General features: G+C 44.1%; 1 protein-coding gene across 1 annotated transcript in view; it reads right to left on the bottom strand.

The window, feature by feature from the left end:
• Positions 1-4,436: 4,436 nt before the first annotated feature.
• The window catches only part of LOC136454178 (predicted GPI-anchored protein 58), a 15,066-nt gene continuing 1,177 nt past the window's right edge, over positions 4,437-18,325 (bottom strand). Inside the window, exons 2-3 of the mRNA XM_066454702.1 lie at positions 18,062-18,325; positions 4,437-4,756 (exon numbers count right to left, since the gene is read on the bottom strand). The exon at positions 18,062-18,325 is cut by the window's right edge and continues 233 nt beyond it. Coding sequence (XP_066310799.1) covers positions 4,437-4,756; positions 18,062-18,325 — 584 coding nt within the window. The remainder of the gene's footprint in view (positions 4,757-18,061) is intronic.

The raw sequence follows: 18,325 nt of genomic DNA, 5'->3' as shown, positions 1-18,325 counted from the left end.
AATGTGCAGGTTACTAAAAAAACTCTCATTCTAGATGAAAACAAAATTACTCACTATCCTTCTTCATTGATTGCTCTATGACTACCTTTTGTAGTTTGGGGCTAAAGCAAAATCAGGTCTAGCATTTTGATGTTGCTTCTGCTTTTACTTAGTTAGCTCCAGGTGTCCACAGAATTGTAGAGTAATTGAAAAGGTGCTACCAAGTATGCATCTTCTGTGTATAATCTTTTAGCTTTTCCCCTGATCCACTTTTTATTTTGCTTTCTGTGCATCAGGTTTCTAGCTCAAAGTTAATATTTCTTGAATTGCGAAGCATTTAGAATGCCATTAGAGAGTAAATGCTCTAAAAAGGCAGAGCACCTACCAGTCATGCTAAAAAATGTTTCGAAGAAACTGTAAATAATTGGATAAAAAAGGTTAAATTTATATTGTTAAATACATGCTAGCTGTAGAGTTCAATCTTGCATTTTACAAATGAAAATGTTTCGGTCTTCCATTCTACCAATATGATGCACTAAACTTAGATATTATTACAGGATGCTTGGCCTATGATGGTTTTTGGACAATAACCATGTCTCTATAAATGAATAGATGAGATGGTGAGCTCACCTATGTTACTTATACAAAAATTTATCTGGTTTGAGTGAACTGTGATTTTAATACAATGGTTGTCTGATGATCCAAGCAAGTATGACGATCCCAATCTCCAATTCAGGTGTGTAGTTAGGTAGCTTGGCGTGCAGCTAGATGAGGTGGTTGTCTGATGATCCAAGCAAGTATGATGATCCTGAATTATGTCTATTTATTGATGGATTGTATATATTCTTGTGAATTAGACTTGTAATGGTAGTTTATATAATGCTCTTGTGCTTGTGGTCAGATTTGAATTGTATATATATATATATATAGAACTACTGTTCTGCAGCTGGCCATAGAATAACTTATTATGTGGCCACTTTGAGTTACGATAGTTACTATGCTAATTTACGAGACTATAGTAACTCTAGACTAAGTGATTTACTATAACATTATGGTAAATATCACCGTGAGTTGTAGTAACACGAGTATTGTAAATACATATTCATGTTATCGTAAATTGGTACAAACATTATCGTAAATCAAGGTGGCTATAGAATAAGTTATTCTATGGCCAGTTGTAGAATAGCCTTACTATATATATTGAATTTTTTTTGGCGGAAAAATGTAATGTAGGGGCGGTTCTAGACTGAACCGCCCCTACAAACTGGTATTATATGGGCGGCTGGTACACCAGCCGCCTCTACAAATTGATTTGTAGGGGCAGTCTAGGAACCACCCCTATAAATACATGATTTGTAGAGACGGTATGGTAGGGGCGGCTGGCCGAGCCGCCTCTACAAACCATCGTCAGCCGCACCTACAAATGCTTATTGTAGTAGTGAACACTATAACACAACATACTTTTGCCGACACTTTCTAGGCAAAGGGCGCCTTTGCCGACAGATAACCTCCCGCGAAAAGTTTTGCCGACAGTTTAGAAATAGTCGCGCTAGAAGCCGTCGGCGAACCTTTTGCTGACAGTTAATAGAATCCCCGACACTTTATGTGTAGGCAAACGGTTTACCTACGTCGACAGTTAACCCTTTGTCGACAGTTAAGACCTACTCCGATAGTTAAGACCTTTGCCGACAGTTTGTATGTTGGCCAAATCATTTCCAAGGTATTTTACAAACCATACCCTGCCCAAAAAAATTGTCGGGACAAAACTGCATAGATATAATTACAATTAAAATAATATGACAAATCCACTTTCGCTCATATAGAAGGCATCACATTGAACAAATTCACTTGATTTTTGTATAAATAATATATTAGATCTTTCATACATACATACATACATACATATATATATATATATATATATATATATATATATAAAGTTGGTGTATGTATGAAAGATCTAATATATTATTTATACAAAAATAACTTATTCTATGGTAAGGCTATTCTACAGCTGGCCACAGAATAACTTATTCTATGGCCACCTTGATTTACGATAATGTTTGTACCAATTTATGATAATGATAATACACATTTATGATACATGGATTACTATAATTCAAGATGATACTTACCATAATGCTATAGTAAATCACTTATGAGGGAGTTACCATAATCTCGTAAATTAGTATAGTAATTATCGTAACTCAAAGTAGCCACAGAATAAATTATTTTGTAGCCAGCTAGTTCTATATATATATATAGGTGAAGTGATGATCATAGTACATAGAGCCATATAGATTAGTCAGTTACACATATGTATAGACATAGTACAAGTCTTGTATTAATTGGTTATGATTAAAGCTAAGAGATCAATAGATGAGGACTTAGGCACAAAAGTAGCATTCAACAGTTCCATGTCTTTGTCCTACACGATAGTAGGTGCGAACAAAAGAACAAAATTGTAATTCATGTCGTCCTACAGCAATTCTCAGACACTTGTTGCCACTCCAAAATACTTGAACACCAGCTTCGTGCACATATGGTTGCTGCCACTCTACAGAACATGTAACAACTCTTTGATCGAACCTCAAAAGGTTGCCAATCCAAAATACTTGCAACACCACATAGTACCTAACATGAAAAAATGTGAAATATCGGTGCAACGTGCCCTTTATGGAGCACACCAGCCCTTTGTATTTTGTATTATATATCACACTTGAATTAGGCTGTTGACATTTTATCAGCCTTAAGCTCATTTGTATTTTCCTAATTGTATCGACAAGATCAATGTTTTCTGGGGGTACAACATTTATATGCATCACTATTTGTATGTGAAAGTCTATAGGAAAGCTTAGAACTAAGATGTTACAAATTACCATCCTAAGATATTTGAATACACATCATGCGTACAATGTTGATATCAGCATATAGATATGGTGCATGCATGGAGTACAGTTCCTTGACGCTTGATATAGAAACTACATAGGAGTATGTGATTGTACATAGATGTTATTTACATGATGATTTCTCTATATATAATAATGTAAGCATGATCTATGAAAAATGATTAATATTGACTGCCAGCCTCAAAACCGTTCTGCTCACTGCTTTTTCTAGCATCCCCTCACTGCTTTTTCTATCATGCTCACTGCCTTTTCTAGCGTATGCATTAACTGATCCCTTATTCAGATTGGAATAAAGTCTTCACTAACATGTCTGTTGAAGAGGCAAACAGGGAAATAATATTTCTTTGTCTAAAAACTTTCACCAACACTTTATGTGTTAGAAGGAGAAACGCCGACATATAAGTTGTAGCCTTACATTACTATTGCCGACAGTTTAAGTGACGCTAAAAAGGTAAAGAATTGCCAACACATTATGTGTTGCCAAAACCCTTGATTTACCAACACATAATTGTAGGGAAAGGTAGGTTGTGGTGTAGTGGAAGTATGTTTGGTTAATGGAGGTGGCTTGCATCGTGTATCCGGATAAGAAGATGTAGTCTGCAGCAGGCTAAGTGGAACGGTATTAAAAAAAAGGGTGTTTGGTAAGGTTGCATAAGCGGATGTAAAACGAAGCTGTTTGCTGCGATGGATCAGAGAAGAGCACAGTCACATCCAAACTTCTTTCTGTTAGTGGTGATCCTCATGTGTTGGGCCATCTGGACCGTAAGAAACGATCTTATCTTCAAGAATGTGCAGCCAAGCATTCCAGCAGCTAAAAGCTCTATTTCTAAAGGAATTAAAATTCCTTTCTCTGAGAGCAAAGACCAGACTTTCCCATACTTTTGATTTATGGATTCAAAATCTGTTGTAATTTCCCTTTGTTTCCTTATTTTTTTTCTTTCTTTCTTTGTTTCTTAATTTTTTTGGCTGATTTTTGTTCAGTCCTGTTTTGTATTGTCTTGAACTCCTGTTTTACTTTCAATAAATGTCTGTAGGGGCTGCAAAGCCCCTCCAGTTTGGTAAAAAAAAAGAGTGTGGATACAACCTATATGACCAATAACCATGCGTGGATCGCGCATGTCATCCATGCATCCACCGGGCCTAGCTGGCGAGTGAAGCTCGCTTTGGACTGCTCCCTAGACTAGAATCCCGCCGTTGCATGAGTGGAGCCAAGCTTGCACGTATACTTGGCCAAATGGGCCAGGCCCGACGGGCTAGCACTAGTACGGCACTATAAAGCACGGCCCGGCCCGAGGCCTATCGTGCTCGTGCCTGGCATGGCCCAGTGGTAGTGTCGTGCCTGGGCTGCAGTGCCGGCCCGGGCACGGCACGGCTAATGGACTGGCACGACGCTGGCCAGATTATTTCCAGCGGCTGATGCTCTGAGGATAGATGCTAATCGTTGGATGCATTCTGAGCCACATATATAAACGTCACACCCTTCCAAACCCTAGCTCCTCAGCCTCTGTATCTCTCGATCTCTCACTGCGCCGCTCCCTGTCTCTCCCTCTACAGATCTTCCACTCTCCCAGCGCCTTCAGGCCCCGACGGCCGCGTGCCCTCAGGCCCCAGCGCCTGCGCGGCGGCGCGCGCATACTCTCCCCACAGCGCATCCCCATGGCGGCGGTCACGCGGCTGGCGGCGCATCCCCACGGCGGCGGCGCGCGCGGCTGGCGGTGCATCCACATGCCGGCGGCGCGCGGCGCATCCGCGCAGCTGGGGCGCATCCGCGACGATGGAGGCGAGGCACGGCAGCGGCGGCGTGGCTGCAGCGACCTCGCGCGACAGCAGCGGCTGTGGGCCTGCACCGACACGTGCGGGCTGCGTGCCTAGCAGCACGGCACGGCACGGCTAATAGTCTATAGTGTCGTGCCTGGGCCAGGATGCCTGCACGGCGGCACTACGCGGCACGGTACGGCAGCACCGTCGTGCCGTGTCCCGCCGTGCCGTGTCTGGGCGGCCCGTTTGGCCATGGATACTTGCACGGCATGTACACGCTACCAAACATCCATCTTTTTGGGTTTATAAGACTCCATAAAAGCAAGGCATTAAGGAAACCAGTCTCTTCGCATCGCCCAAGCCAAGAATGGAGCGCGCAGAGGCCGGCTCCGACAGTGGCACCTAGCTGGTGGCAAAAGGAGGGATTCATCTAGCCCACGAACTTGTAGTGAAAATGTTTGCACCAAAGTAAGGCTTGAGGCCCAACTAGCCCACCTTAAACCTAGACTACTACAGAATCCTCATCACTGCCGATTCCAAACCTCATCACTGGTAATGAAAGTTGTTGGTGATAAGAATGGTTATCACTATCAGTTCGTGTTACCAGCCGGCGATGATGGGGTGTCCAAAATTTCAAAATTGTAACAAAAAACAATAAAAAATAAGTTTTGTTTAATCTGGGGAATCCCTTAGTAGTCGGCCACACGGTCGTGCATCACAAGTCACGCGATTTTTCGTGTGAAAATACACAAGCTGCGCACCAACAGGATTTGAGCCTAAGGCATGGGCCCTTGCGCATAGCTCATCTAACCACTCCACCTTAAAGTCACTTATGTTCAAGGAACATATACATTCATCTCATATTCACTTTTCACAATTTTGAAATGAATATTTGGGACCCTAAACGAATTAAATGGAAAAAATCATCATCGATCTATAAAGTTGTAATTCTCATCAAGATCTACAACTTTGGTTTTTGGTTGTTTTTCCACCAGAGATCATTTGAAAATTTTGAATTTCAAATTTTAAGAACTTCAAATAAATTTTTAGTACCGCAATTGATTTCAAATGAAAAAGTCATCAATTAAAAAGTTATTGTTGTCATCGTGTTCTACAAATTTGATTTTGGTCGGTTTTTTCATCCGAGATTGTACAATTTGAAAAATAATGAATTTCAAAATATGAGAACTTTAGAGAGAATTTTGGGGCCAATGATTTCAACTGAAAAAGTCATCAATTATAAAGTTGTAGATCTCATCGAGACCTACAGTTTTGATACAAAGTTCATCTTCATCTGACTTGATTTGAAAAAGTTATTAGTTTTACTATGTTGGACCATGGTTATCACTGCTAGTTTATAATACAAAGCTTTGGTGATAATGATTTTCACCGCTGGTTGGTCATACGAATCGGTGATAATTGGGTGATTATCACCGTCGGCTGGTGACACAAACTGACGGTGATGATGGACTATCACTGCCTTTTCGTGTCACCATCTAGCAGTAATAATCACCCCCATTTTCACCGCCGGTTCATGTCACCAACTGGTGGTGAAAGTGATGGCTGTGAAAATGAGTAGTAGTGATGACCCCAACTTCAACCCCGGCCCCCTCTCCGTCACCCAACTCTCCCCTCTCTCAACTGCCATCATCTCTCACTCGACCCATCCCTCTCCACGAAGATCAAAGTCATGGCAAAGCATCAAAACCAACGGTGTAGCATAGAAGCAACCTAGCATATCATTCGATGGAGATCAAAGTCATGACAATGCATCAATACCAACGAAGGACAAGACGATTGATCATCCAATGAAAGGGTCCAATATATATGTCAGCAAGTAAAGATTCAACTGTCTGCTAAAGTTTTAGGGTGTCACATTGGATGTCACACGGGAGTGTTCGGACACTAATAATAAAACAAATTACAGAAGTCATCAGTAATCCACGAGACGAATTTATTAAGCCTAACTAATCCGTCATTAGCACATGGTTGTTGTAGCTTTACTGTAGCACCACATTGTCAAGCCATGGACTAATTAGGCTTAAAAAATTCGTCTCGCAAAATTAGTCGCAATCTGTGCAATTAGTTATTTTTTTAAGTCTATATTTAATACTCCATGTATGTGTTCAAACATCTGATGTGATAGGGACTAAACTTTACGGGAGGAACTAAAGGCCTGATTTTTTTTTTTTTGTAACAGTCAGAGTGCGTACGAAGTAGAAACGTTGGCCTTGGCTTTTTTTTAGGCTCGTCCTGTTGTACAACCGATGCCGAGGTTGTGTGGCCAGCAAAGGCGATTCCGGCTTGGGTCCTTGTGATCTTTCCTGGACACTGCGACGCCCATTCCTTTGTTATCTGGGCGCAAAGTTGCTTGGCAGCCGCAGATTCATCGTGCTCAGCATTATCGATCGCCACGAATTCCGAGAGCACAAAACAAAGGTGGATTCGAAGGTAGCCGGGACGTCAAAAAGGCCAGCACCGTACCTTTCTACTTGTTCCTTGTATGTAACATATGCATCATGGCCTTTAATATATCTAAAGGGCAGAAATATATTATTCTTTCATGACACCGCCCGTACAAGTGTTAGCTCGCTCGGCACATATATAAACATGTGATGATCGATGCACAATGTCAATGGATACCATGAAAAATGCACCATATCTTGTGTTTTTGGTTTGTTCTAAGTCAACCATAACAAACAAAAAACGTGCACCATATATGTGACGTTTTGAAAAAATGGAAAGTTGGAACACCGGCCCATAGTTCATTTCAAAAAAAAAAAATCATAGGAAAATATTAAATTTTGGGGTGCATAGCAGTAGATGATTTTGCCTTTTCTAGCTACCCTGGCGTCTCTAGCATTGTATCCTGGACACTCGGTGGTCATCATAACAGTATATGACCACATGATGAGGCGCTTTCAGCGAGATGCACCTAGCTGCTATCCTGAGCACTTGGTGGCACATCAAGGAGAGGAGGAAAGCCTCGCATGCTCTGTCCCCGACCCAAAATAACTAATAATTTAGGTTTGTTTTAAGTCAACTGATTTAACTTTGACCAAAATTATAGAAAACTACATCAAGATTCATGACACCAAATATGTATATGGAAAAAAAATTATGATAAATCTAATAATACTTATCTAGTATTGTAAATATTAGTAGTTTTCATAAACTTAGACACTCAAACTTGCAATGGTTTAACTTAGGACAAACTTAGCACATCAGTTATTTTCAAACATGCCCTAGAGTTGGCCCATCATTAATCTAGTGCATGCCTATAACTGAATTTTTTATATTTTGGCCCTTTTTTGAAAGTTTCTCACAAATAGACCCCTGGCGGAAAGAATTCAAAAATGGACCCTTAGCTCGGCGCCATTGGTGCTGGCGCCGAGCTAACACGTCTCGGCGCCAGCGTCTCTGGCGCCGAGCTCCTGGGCACGGTAGATGACATGGCAGTGAGCTCGGCGCCTAGTCACTCTGGCGCCGAGCTCACTGCCATTTAACCCTCGGCCAACCTTCCTGCCGAGCGTTCTTCCTCTTCTTTCTCCTCCCTTTCGGGTTTTTTTCTCTCCCCACTTCACCCTACCTCACGAATCGGCATATTGGACCTTGGAAACTTTGATTTGATCCATAGATCTTCGAGAGCAAGGTATCCTCGCTCCCCTCCTAGTTTTTTTCGCATCGATTCGGTATGTATTAGTCGGATTTTTTAACGTAATAATCGTCATCACTTAGGGTTTCATTGTATCCATCAATATATGTATTATACAACCGTAGGATGATGCCAAGGCGTGGAAAAGCTAGCAAACCTAGGCGCATGTAGTTATGTTATGGGTTCATTGTTGTGCATCAAATGGGAAACCCTAGGTTTATGGTTTAATGTTAACTGCTTTGGGTTCTTAGAACGAAATTGGTTGTATTGTAGTTATGGTTCTCATTGACATTTATTTGTGATGTTTTGATTTATGTTTGTTAAATTACATCCATTTTGTTAGATGCAAGAAATGTTTCGGGAGGAAGTTTTGGCGAAAACGGGGTCGTCCTCGAGAATTATACCCCGACGCGTCTAGCAAAGATGCCCCCAGTCCCTCCTGACCTCCCTGTCCCTAACTGTGACTGTGGTTTCCCGGCCCATGTTTTTCAATCGAAACATCCGGACACAGCGGCGCGTTGCTTCTACACATGCAGTCGTTTTAATGTAAGAAATTGTTTCCACTATCCTTTTTCTTTATTTGTGTAAGTATGCTACTAATATTATGTTGGAATCTCGTTGTGTAGGACCATGAGAGGTGCTTTTTCTTTCAGTGGATCGATGGTGCAGACAAGTTTGATCCTAGGTACCTCCTTTTCGACGATTGGTTTAGAGGGAGACATCCACGTGAGCACTTCAAGCGGTGGGTTCCACCCCTCCCCCCTAACCCTCTGTCAATGACAGCTAAGGAGAAGCACCTAGCCACAGTTAGACGACTCGAGGAACCTCCTCTGTGCGATTGTGGAGATCGAGCTGTGATAAACCTGAGAATACGTTGGAGTTTGTGTGTCCAAACAAGCATGAAGTAAGTGTGTATGTGTTGAAATGTTGAGCTATATGTGTTCATGTACTAATGTCTCCTTATTTAGGTGTTTTCAATGGCGAAGTGTCGTTTCAAGGAGTGGTTGTATGGTCCTAAGAACCAATGGCCGGAAGAACCCGGAAAGGTTAAGGAAAAGAAGAAAGAAAGGGTAATTTACAAAGCACCTCCTGTCATGTGCGAATGTGGTGTTAAATCCAACTATGGCCTAGTCCCTTCGGAGCTTGGAATAGGCCATTATTGCGGCCATATGGTTGAGTATGATGAGGTTGGTTATTTTTGTGGTAAACATGAAATCGTATTTTGTTTCTTTTGCTAAGACATATATGATAGAATTTTCCGTTTGAACAGAGCACTAGGAAATGCAGGTGGGAATGTTATGATGGTCAAGCTAAGTTCTTGGATGAACTGAAGAAGAGGCAAGTAATTGTACGGAAGAGGGGATATGGACCTGACTACGTCAACCTATTCGTTAAACATCACAAAGAAAAGATGCGTGAGTTTGCTAGACAACGCGGTATTTGTAACCCGATCGATGTTGGGCTTAACAAATGGGGATTGGAGAGATGGATGACGTTAGAGGAGGAGAGGGCAAGGAATGAGGCAAGGGAGGAGACAAGAGTACAGATGCAGGTCTTGAACTGAGCATGTTGTTGCATTATGTGGCAGTGAGTGCTTCAAAGTATTTTTTTCGTTGCATGATTTAAATGTAATATAATCGCGTTGCTAACTTATTGCATTTTATACATGAAGGGATTGGTTGCAGCGAGGAACATGCCACAGTAGCTGGCTCATGCAAGGTATGAGGAGAAGAAGTTAGATGAGCATAGATCACAAGTTGGTCGCACCGTTCAATCACCGATTGTGTTGTCTGATGAGGGGGACGAGGATGAGGACGACACTGGCAGACTCAGTGAGCTCATTGCTCTAGCAGAGGCAGGCTTGTAGGCGTAGGAGGCTGAGGATGATACTAGCAGACTGAGTGAGCGCATCGCTCTAGCAGAGGTGGGGTTGCAGGCGGAGCAGGCAGAGGAAGACACTGGCAGACTGAGCGAGCTCATCGGTCTAGTAGAGATGGGCTTACAGGCGGAGGAGGATGACGACACGTTCTTCACTCAGGCCGCAATGGCCGCAGATGAAGCGGAGGCCTGCTTACTACAGGTGACAGGCAAGGTAAAAGCAACGCAGGTGAGCCTAGCCATGGCAACAGGGTTGTAGTAGAGGACTGGTACTCGGATGATGAGTTGCTTACTCAGTACGTTTCAGACTGAGGATTTGGAAGTGCATTTGCCCCTATGTCTACTATCGGCACATACTTCTAGTATTATTATGTTGTGTAATGTGGCATAGTATTGAACTTTTAATTATGTGGTTGTTTTCATTATTTATGGTCTTAATATTCCGCTTAATGATACGGACGTATTGAAATGTGAACACGTGCTGCAAATAAACCTAACGACGTACGACATTATATAATTCAACACACGAAACAAATGAAATGGCATGTGAGAACATGTACTGAACCTGGGTACAGAGTTTCATTCGACTAAACCTAACATGCCTTAGGTAATTAAACCAAACAACAAGCACATAGATGTGGCATGTGAATAACATAAAGTCATCCTAGTAGTGTGGCCACATAGCAAATTGTGTTGCACCTTCTCCATAGTAGCCTCCCGTTGTTGTTGGTGGTGGTGGCGGGGGTGACGAGGGAGGCCCCTTGTTCTTGTGGTTAGGGCAGGTGCAATATGGATCATTGTAGAGTGCCTCCTATGAATCGGCACCATTGTTGTTATCGTCCTGTCCGTCGTCCTTGTAACCGCTGTTAACTTCCCTTTCTAGATCGAAGATATGGTCCTGTAGGTAGTAGATGTACTCCGCATGTGGATAAATAGGTCGAGGATCGACCCACCTACTGAACCCATAGTTGTCTTCAGCCAAGGAAGACTACAATAAGTATGTCGTGTAAGTTATATACAAGAGGAACATATTGAAGAAACTAATAGTAATAGCAATTACCTATGCTCACGGACATTTGATAAAATGACAACCTCCATCTATTCCCTCAGTGAACATCTACACTAGGCAGTCCTCACCATGCATGCATTTTGGCCACTCTTCTTTCTGTTCATCGTATCCTCTCAGTGGTGCCTCTTTGGTGAAATCACTTTTGCTCTCAACTGGGAACCTCTCATAAAGAGCTTCCTCAAAGAAATCGGGACCAAGTGGACCCTCCCACCTAATGGTAGTTCCCTTCCCCTTTCCTCTTCCTCTGGACGAACCCTCCAGACATTGGTACTGCAACGAAAGAAAATGCTGAAGGAGTGTTTTCTTCCTTGTTGTGTGTGTGAATGAGAGGGAGTGAGTGGTTATTTATAGGTTGAGAGGAGGAATGCAGGCCTCTCAATGTGCCATGTCAGCGATGCGTGTGCCTATTCACCTCGGCCCTTGGATCAAACAGTCATAAGATGGATGGTGGAGATAGAGTGGAGTTGTGCTTCTTGCATGCCAGTACTATGTCAGTGATGTGATAAATCGATGTTGTCCTTGTATCTGAAAAGTCTATTTTTATTGTCTAAAAAGCATAGATTCGTTCACTGTTGCTTGGTAACCCTAGATTCATCTACAAAGCGTATGTACGGTACAGTTTGGATTATACACGTTCTAATAAATTTATAGTTAATCTGTGTACTACATTTGTGCCTTTGTAGCAGTGTAGTATGATTAATGTTTCACGGAAAAAAATTCGCAAGAGTTTCCCTTGTTTTGTGAGCATCCACAGTTACAAACAGAGACATCATTATATATTCCAAACATTTCATCATCCAAGGAGCAAAATGCAACCACAACGAACATCACAACCAACATAATATGTCCTGCACAGTCCAAATAGTCCACAATGTCCATACAGTCCCAAATAGTTATACAAAAGTAAATACAAAATCATAATAGTGCATACTAACAGGTACCAAATCCCTCACTTCCTCCTACTCTTGCCCTTACCCTTGTGACCCAGAGCGCTCATACCTGGAGTGTAAGGATCACGCGGACAGCGTCGCCTAGTGCCTAGAGGCGGTGTAGGATGAGTCGAGGAAGCGTCATGGAGCTGAGAGGGGCCAAGCTCCTCATGTCCTCTTGTCCACATCATCGTCGTCGTCGTCTTCCTCGTCCTCATCCCCATCCCCTATAGCTGCTTGGCTAGAGGAACCTAAGCCTCCTCTACGTGCAGAAGGAACGTACACGTCTTGCATCGTGTCTGTCCTGCAACCACAACGACCAGCCTGCACGGCGTAGACGACGGGACAGCCTCTGTTGTACAAAACTATATTAACTAAAAGAATCTAACGTATTAATGATATGTTTGAAAGAATATTTTTAATCTTACGTCCAGGAAGCCAAGTATGTAGTCGTCACTGACTCTCGGCCGAATGTGCTCAATCTCTTCAACTGAGCATTTGAGTGTATTGCCCTGCAACAAAGTTCTCAGTAATAATACTTCTGAACAGATAGCAATAGGTTTTGTTTTCTTTTGTATAAGAATCTAACGTATTATAAGGGTGATACGGCTCGAAGGTGGCACTAACTAAAATAGATAACTCCTAATGTCGGTCCAAGAATGCCTAATGTACTTGTTGTGCAACTTAACATAAAAAAATAAGGCAATTGCCTTACCACTCTATCCAAGATCGGTCCTACCTCCACCTGCCTTCCTGTACGAGTCGATTGGTCATACGCCATGTCTTCATCATCGGAGGACTCGATGTCGGCGTAGTCATCATTCTGTCCACTGTACCCTCAGCCTGCAACGTGTCGCACGCTGGTACCAAGCTTGGTACCGCGACTACCGCCTGAACTCATGGTTCGTGTGCGGCTCGTTGTTGCCGTCCATGTTATCATGCATCTCCTCCCATTGCTCAATGAAGGACTGGTGGTGCCTCTCCTAGTCAAAAATCTTCTTGTTCTTCTGATGATCCAACCTGCATGTATGTCATCATTACTTGAATTCATGTACATGTAACCATATTAATAGAAATGGACCATCATGAGACATTTGAAATATCAAAACACTTACTTGTGTAAGTCAACGCCAGTCAAGAACAGAGTCATAGGCCAAAGCTGTCTCACTCCAAATTGACATGCAACCCTATCTGGCAGGTGAAACTCGATAGCATAGAAGCAGATTAGAGGGCACCTCATCCTACAAAAGTCATCATCGAACCCACAAATGTTGCTCAACTAAAAAGGAAGTGCGCCCTCTCCACCGTACAGCTCCCACTCCACCTGCAACATGTCCAAAAAGGATGTTAGATGGTATACTAATCATTTTCAAAGCAGCATAGAAAATAAAATTTACTTACGCTAGATGCCGTCAGCGTGTCTAGCTCATTCGTGAACTCAATGTACGCCCGGTCTAACCTCGCGTACGGAACCCTGACCTGGTCCCAAAGGTACGCCCACATCGGGTGCCGACTTGGAGGCTAACCTTGGAACCACTCACGACGAGCCAGAACCTCTGGACAGCCAACTGGAAGACGAGCCCACATCCACAGCTGTAATAGGTACACACATCCACCAAGTGATGGGTTGGACGAAGACCGACGACACCCCTCGCACAGCTGCCGGTATAGAAAACACAAGACTATAGAGCCCTAGCTGTAGTGGCCTGCCTGGTCCCAGTCACTGAGGCAGTGGATCCACATCCAGGACGCACTATCACCCGTGGCGTCGGGGAAGAGAATGCAGGCAAATAGGTGTAGGATCCATGCCCTGCAGTAGTACCCAACTGTCTCCTCATCTGCCTCCTCAGGGCACTGTGCAAACTCTTCCCATAGCCAGGAGATGGGAACTCTAGAAGTGCGAGCCCCTTGCTCGCCAAGCTCACGCCCAAGGAAGGCCTCCACTCGTGCTCTCCAGCCCTCTGACCTGCACTGCCCGGTGACTGGGTTGCCGTGAATCCTTAGGCCTAGCATCTTCTGATAGTCTAGGAGCGTGACTGTCATCTCCCCGAAAGGTAGGTGGAAGCTAGTGAGTCTCCGGCCACCACCTATATTAAAGACAAAGCAAGATTACTTGTCAAAAAGTCAATCGCATGAACAAATGGCCATGAATGGAGGCAATGATTCAATTTAATACCTGTCAACCAACGCAGTTATGGCCGCTGAGTTGAACTTGGGCAACCCACGATGGACCTGAAAAGAGATGACATTCAGGCCAGCTCTTTGCAGGAAAGGAGTGTACCTGTCATCGTACCGCATGTCCAAGAACCTATTGTGGGTTCTAGGACGAAGGAGCGGAAGGTCCTGCATCGAATAAAACATAGTCTCCTGTTACTTCATGAACACATGTATGCTCACCAAATTTTGAACAAAACTTAAAGATTATTACCTGCCCCAGCACTATGAGACGTCCTCGGTGGGTCACCTCGTACGTCGGGTCGAGTAGGTGGAATTGCTCCATCCTAGAAAAAAAGTGAATGAATTAGAATTTCAATATACAATGAAACATGAACTTAGAAATGTATAAGTAATTGACACAAATACAAGCATAAATTGAGACATGCATAATTAATTAAATAATACGACAAATATAAAATAATAAAATCAACCAATAGTCCTACCTCACTAATCTGCCAATGGCAACTTCGTGAATTGTGGCCAAGTCTACCGCACTTGCCGCACTCGTACTGCTCGGGGTCAGTAACAAATGGAGTTCCTCTCCCTATGCCTCGTTCTTCTGGGTATCTGATCCATAACCATCCTATGCCTCATCCTCTGCCTTGATCCACGCTTGTTCCAACGGTAAGCTGGGTCTACAATGTACTTCGGCCCATCATATGGAGGCCACTCTCTAGGGTCCTGGAAAGGCACGAAGCAGGGGCTCCATGTGTGCATAAGCGTGTCGACACTAAACTCATGAGGTATCCTCCTCTTGACTATTATAGTTGCGATGCCTAGCTGCTTGCCACCAAATGAGAACATAGAAAGTGGTACTGCCTTGGTTTACCCCAAGTGCACTTGAAATCTTGGAGGACAACCACATGTATCCTCGACATCTCAGACCTCACCGTCGGACGTTGTATCGCCCCTATGCTCGACCTGATAAGTCCCTATGGTGTGGTCAAAGCATGTAACCTCATGTGTGCCAGCCCTTTCTCTTGCCTTCTCTAGGTGTGCCTTTGGTTTCGGAGCCCATATCTCTCCATCACTCCGCAACTGCAATGCAGTGAGCGTGTCTATCGTTGAACCAGGAAACAAGCTTATAGAAGGTGAATTGAATGATTGCATTCATGGGCATACCATGTATCCCCAATAGCAACTTATTGAATGACTCCACCATGTTGCTGCACTGAAACTCGTACCTCCATCCACCGGCGTCGTGAGCTCTCGTCCATTTCTCCAAATCCCTCATCAAACATGTGATCCATTGTCTACCTTCTGCATTTGATGCAGTTCTAACCTGCTCCAATTTTTCCAGAAAGTACTTGTCCTCAAGCTATCGAGCAGCCTCCTGAACAAATCAAAGTTACCCTTCACACCATCCTTCTGGAGTAGATTCTCGACAAGGTGCCGAGTACACCAACGATGGTGCAAAGGTGCATACCCCTCTATCTGCTCTCGCATGGCATTAAGTATGCCCTTGGTGCCTATCAGATATGACGCCAACCTCCCTGCCAGGCCCAACCACGTGTATCCGGACTAGCCTCAAGAACCATCCCCAACTGTCATTGTTCTCCTTCTCAACCAAAGCAAATGCCAAAGGAACCAACTTGTTGTTCGCGTCACAGGATATGGCTATAAGAAGTGTGCCCTGGTATTTGCCAATCAAGAACATACCATCAATGGAGAAGATAGGACGACAGTGCCTAAAGGCCTCGACACACTGAGGGAAGCACCAGAAGGCACGGAAGAATATCTGCCTCCCATCCTTCCATACATTAGGTTTTGGGATGTACTCATAATGCATGCCTGGATTCACCGCTTTGATTGCATTGAAAAGAACTGGCAGCTACTCATACCCATCCTCCTAGTCCCCATATATCATCTTCCACGCTCGCTGCTTAGCCCTCCATGCTTTACCATAAGTTATCATATATCCTCCATACAACGCCTCAATGGTCCTGATAATTGTCCTCACCTTCATGTTGGGTTCTCCCTACAAAATTCCCATCAACCGCTTGGCAACTGAGGGTAGATGTCAACTGCCGATGCCTCAGTGTCAGCTCATGATCAGCACAATTGTGTGGCCCAACAACTTTTGTGATCTTCCATTTTCTGGTTACCTGTTGCTTCCTTACACAAACCCTCCATGGGCAGCGTTCCTTGTCACACACAACTGTGTAACGGCGCTCCGCATATGAATGCAATACCCTATAAGGCCTCTTTCGTATCACTACAAAAGCCTGCAACCATCTCTTCAAAGCAGGGAGGTCATTGAACACCCTCCCATTCTCAATTACCATGTTAGGACCGGCCTCAGGAGCTTCTAGGAGCTCATCATCATGTCCTTCTGCAAATGCCTGATCGGAATGAGCAAGATCGCTGAACTCGTGAACTCTAGGATCACAGTGGCCGGGAAAGATACACCTCATCATCCCAACATCACTCTCCGTTAGCTCTCCAATAGGGCGATCATCATCAGAATCAAGAGCCCTAGCCATCTCATATGGCTCTGAATCATGCACAATTTCAACACTATTGGAGTCACGGAATCCATCTCCAAAGTGCACTTGCGCAGCAACAGGGGGCACATCCACATTCTCAGGAATGTCTCCTACAACATCAGTAGAGAAATGAGGAAAGAATGAAAGAAATAGATGTAAGGAACGGGGTAAGCTCCCAAAAACTATGCGGTTAAGATACTTACTCGGATGATTCTGTGTCAAAGGGATCTCATAAGGAGGATCTACCATGGAAACATGAGTCTGACAACCATCTCCAACTACCGCATTGGGGCAGATTGAGCATCGGGAACCGTAGGTGCAATCTCCACATGCAGATAAGGTTCCGGAATGGGAGGGTCGATGTGTGCCTGATGATCCATTGCTAGGGTAAACCCATGAGGGATGGGATCGACTAACACCCGATGCACAACCACTGTCCAAACATTGCAGCTGGCTCTTCATAGCCGATCTCACATAGTTCTCCCACTGATCCGCACAACCAATTGAGATCATTCGCTTGAATATGTTGGGAGGAGAACCTAGGTGCAGTACACCATCAACTTCAATGCCATCATCTCCAAGGCAATGCAGCTCCTCCCGAGCCCTTGCAACCATCTCACTAAATGAAGGCCTATCATTGAATAGCATAGGCACGCTTTGCATGTCAATAAACTTCAACATATCCATAGCGATCGCTTTCAACGGTGCCTCCATGATATATGGTAACTAGGTTGTCCATCTAGTTCAAACACGTAACGAAACACATGTCATTTAGTCCAAATTAGACGATAGATAGTACCTAACAAGTACTTTCTAACTACAAACTAAGTAAATAAGATAATAACTACGTGTATATATATATACAGTGTACTCACTAAATAGCTAGATCATATGTAGTTAACTAAATATGTAACTACATATCTAAGTAGTTATCTAACTATATCTATGTACCTATGCATCTATGTTTCTATCTATCGACATATATCTCACTAGATCACTAACTAAATCAACTACCTGAGTCATCACATTAACTAGTAAATAACAAATACCAACTAAGTAGGTACATTGCATATTCATAATTTTTACCTTTCCAACGACTGATCCGCGGACGTCGACGGAGTCGCAGTGGACAAAGGGCGTGGGTCAGGCCGACGATCCGGGCCGGCGGTGGCACGGCTGACCGCTGCAGGTGGTGGGGTCGGCGGTGGCACGGCCGACGACAGCGGTGGCGCGCGGCGAGCGCGGGATGCCCAGGGCTCCGCGCAGCGAGTCCGGCTCGACGGGCGCGGGAGGCACGGTGGCCGTGGCCGAGGGCGGTGGTGGAGGGCGGCAAGGCGGGGCAAGGTCGGCGGTGGAGGGCGGCAAGGCGGTGCACGGGCCTTCCGCTGGGGCACGGCGCGGGGCGGCCTCGAGGCGACCGCGGGGCTCAGGGCGTGGGCGCGGCG

The sequence above is a fragment of the Miscanthus floridulus genome, chromosome 5 (assembly GCF_019320115.1).
Source record: "Miscanthus floridulus cultivar M001 chromosome 5, ASM1932011v1, whole genome shotgun sequence".
In the NCBI taxonomy this organism is placed as follows: Eukaryota; Viridiplantae; Streptophyta; class Magnoliopsida; order Poales; family Poaceae; genus Miscanthus; species Miscanthus floridulus.
This window is presented reverse-complemented; position numbering and strand designations above follow the sequence as displayed.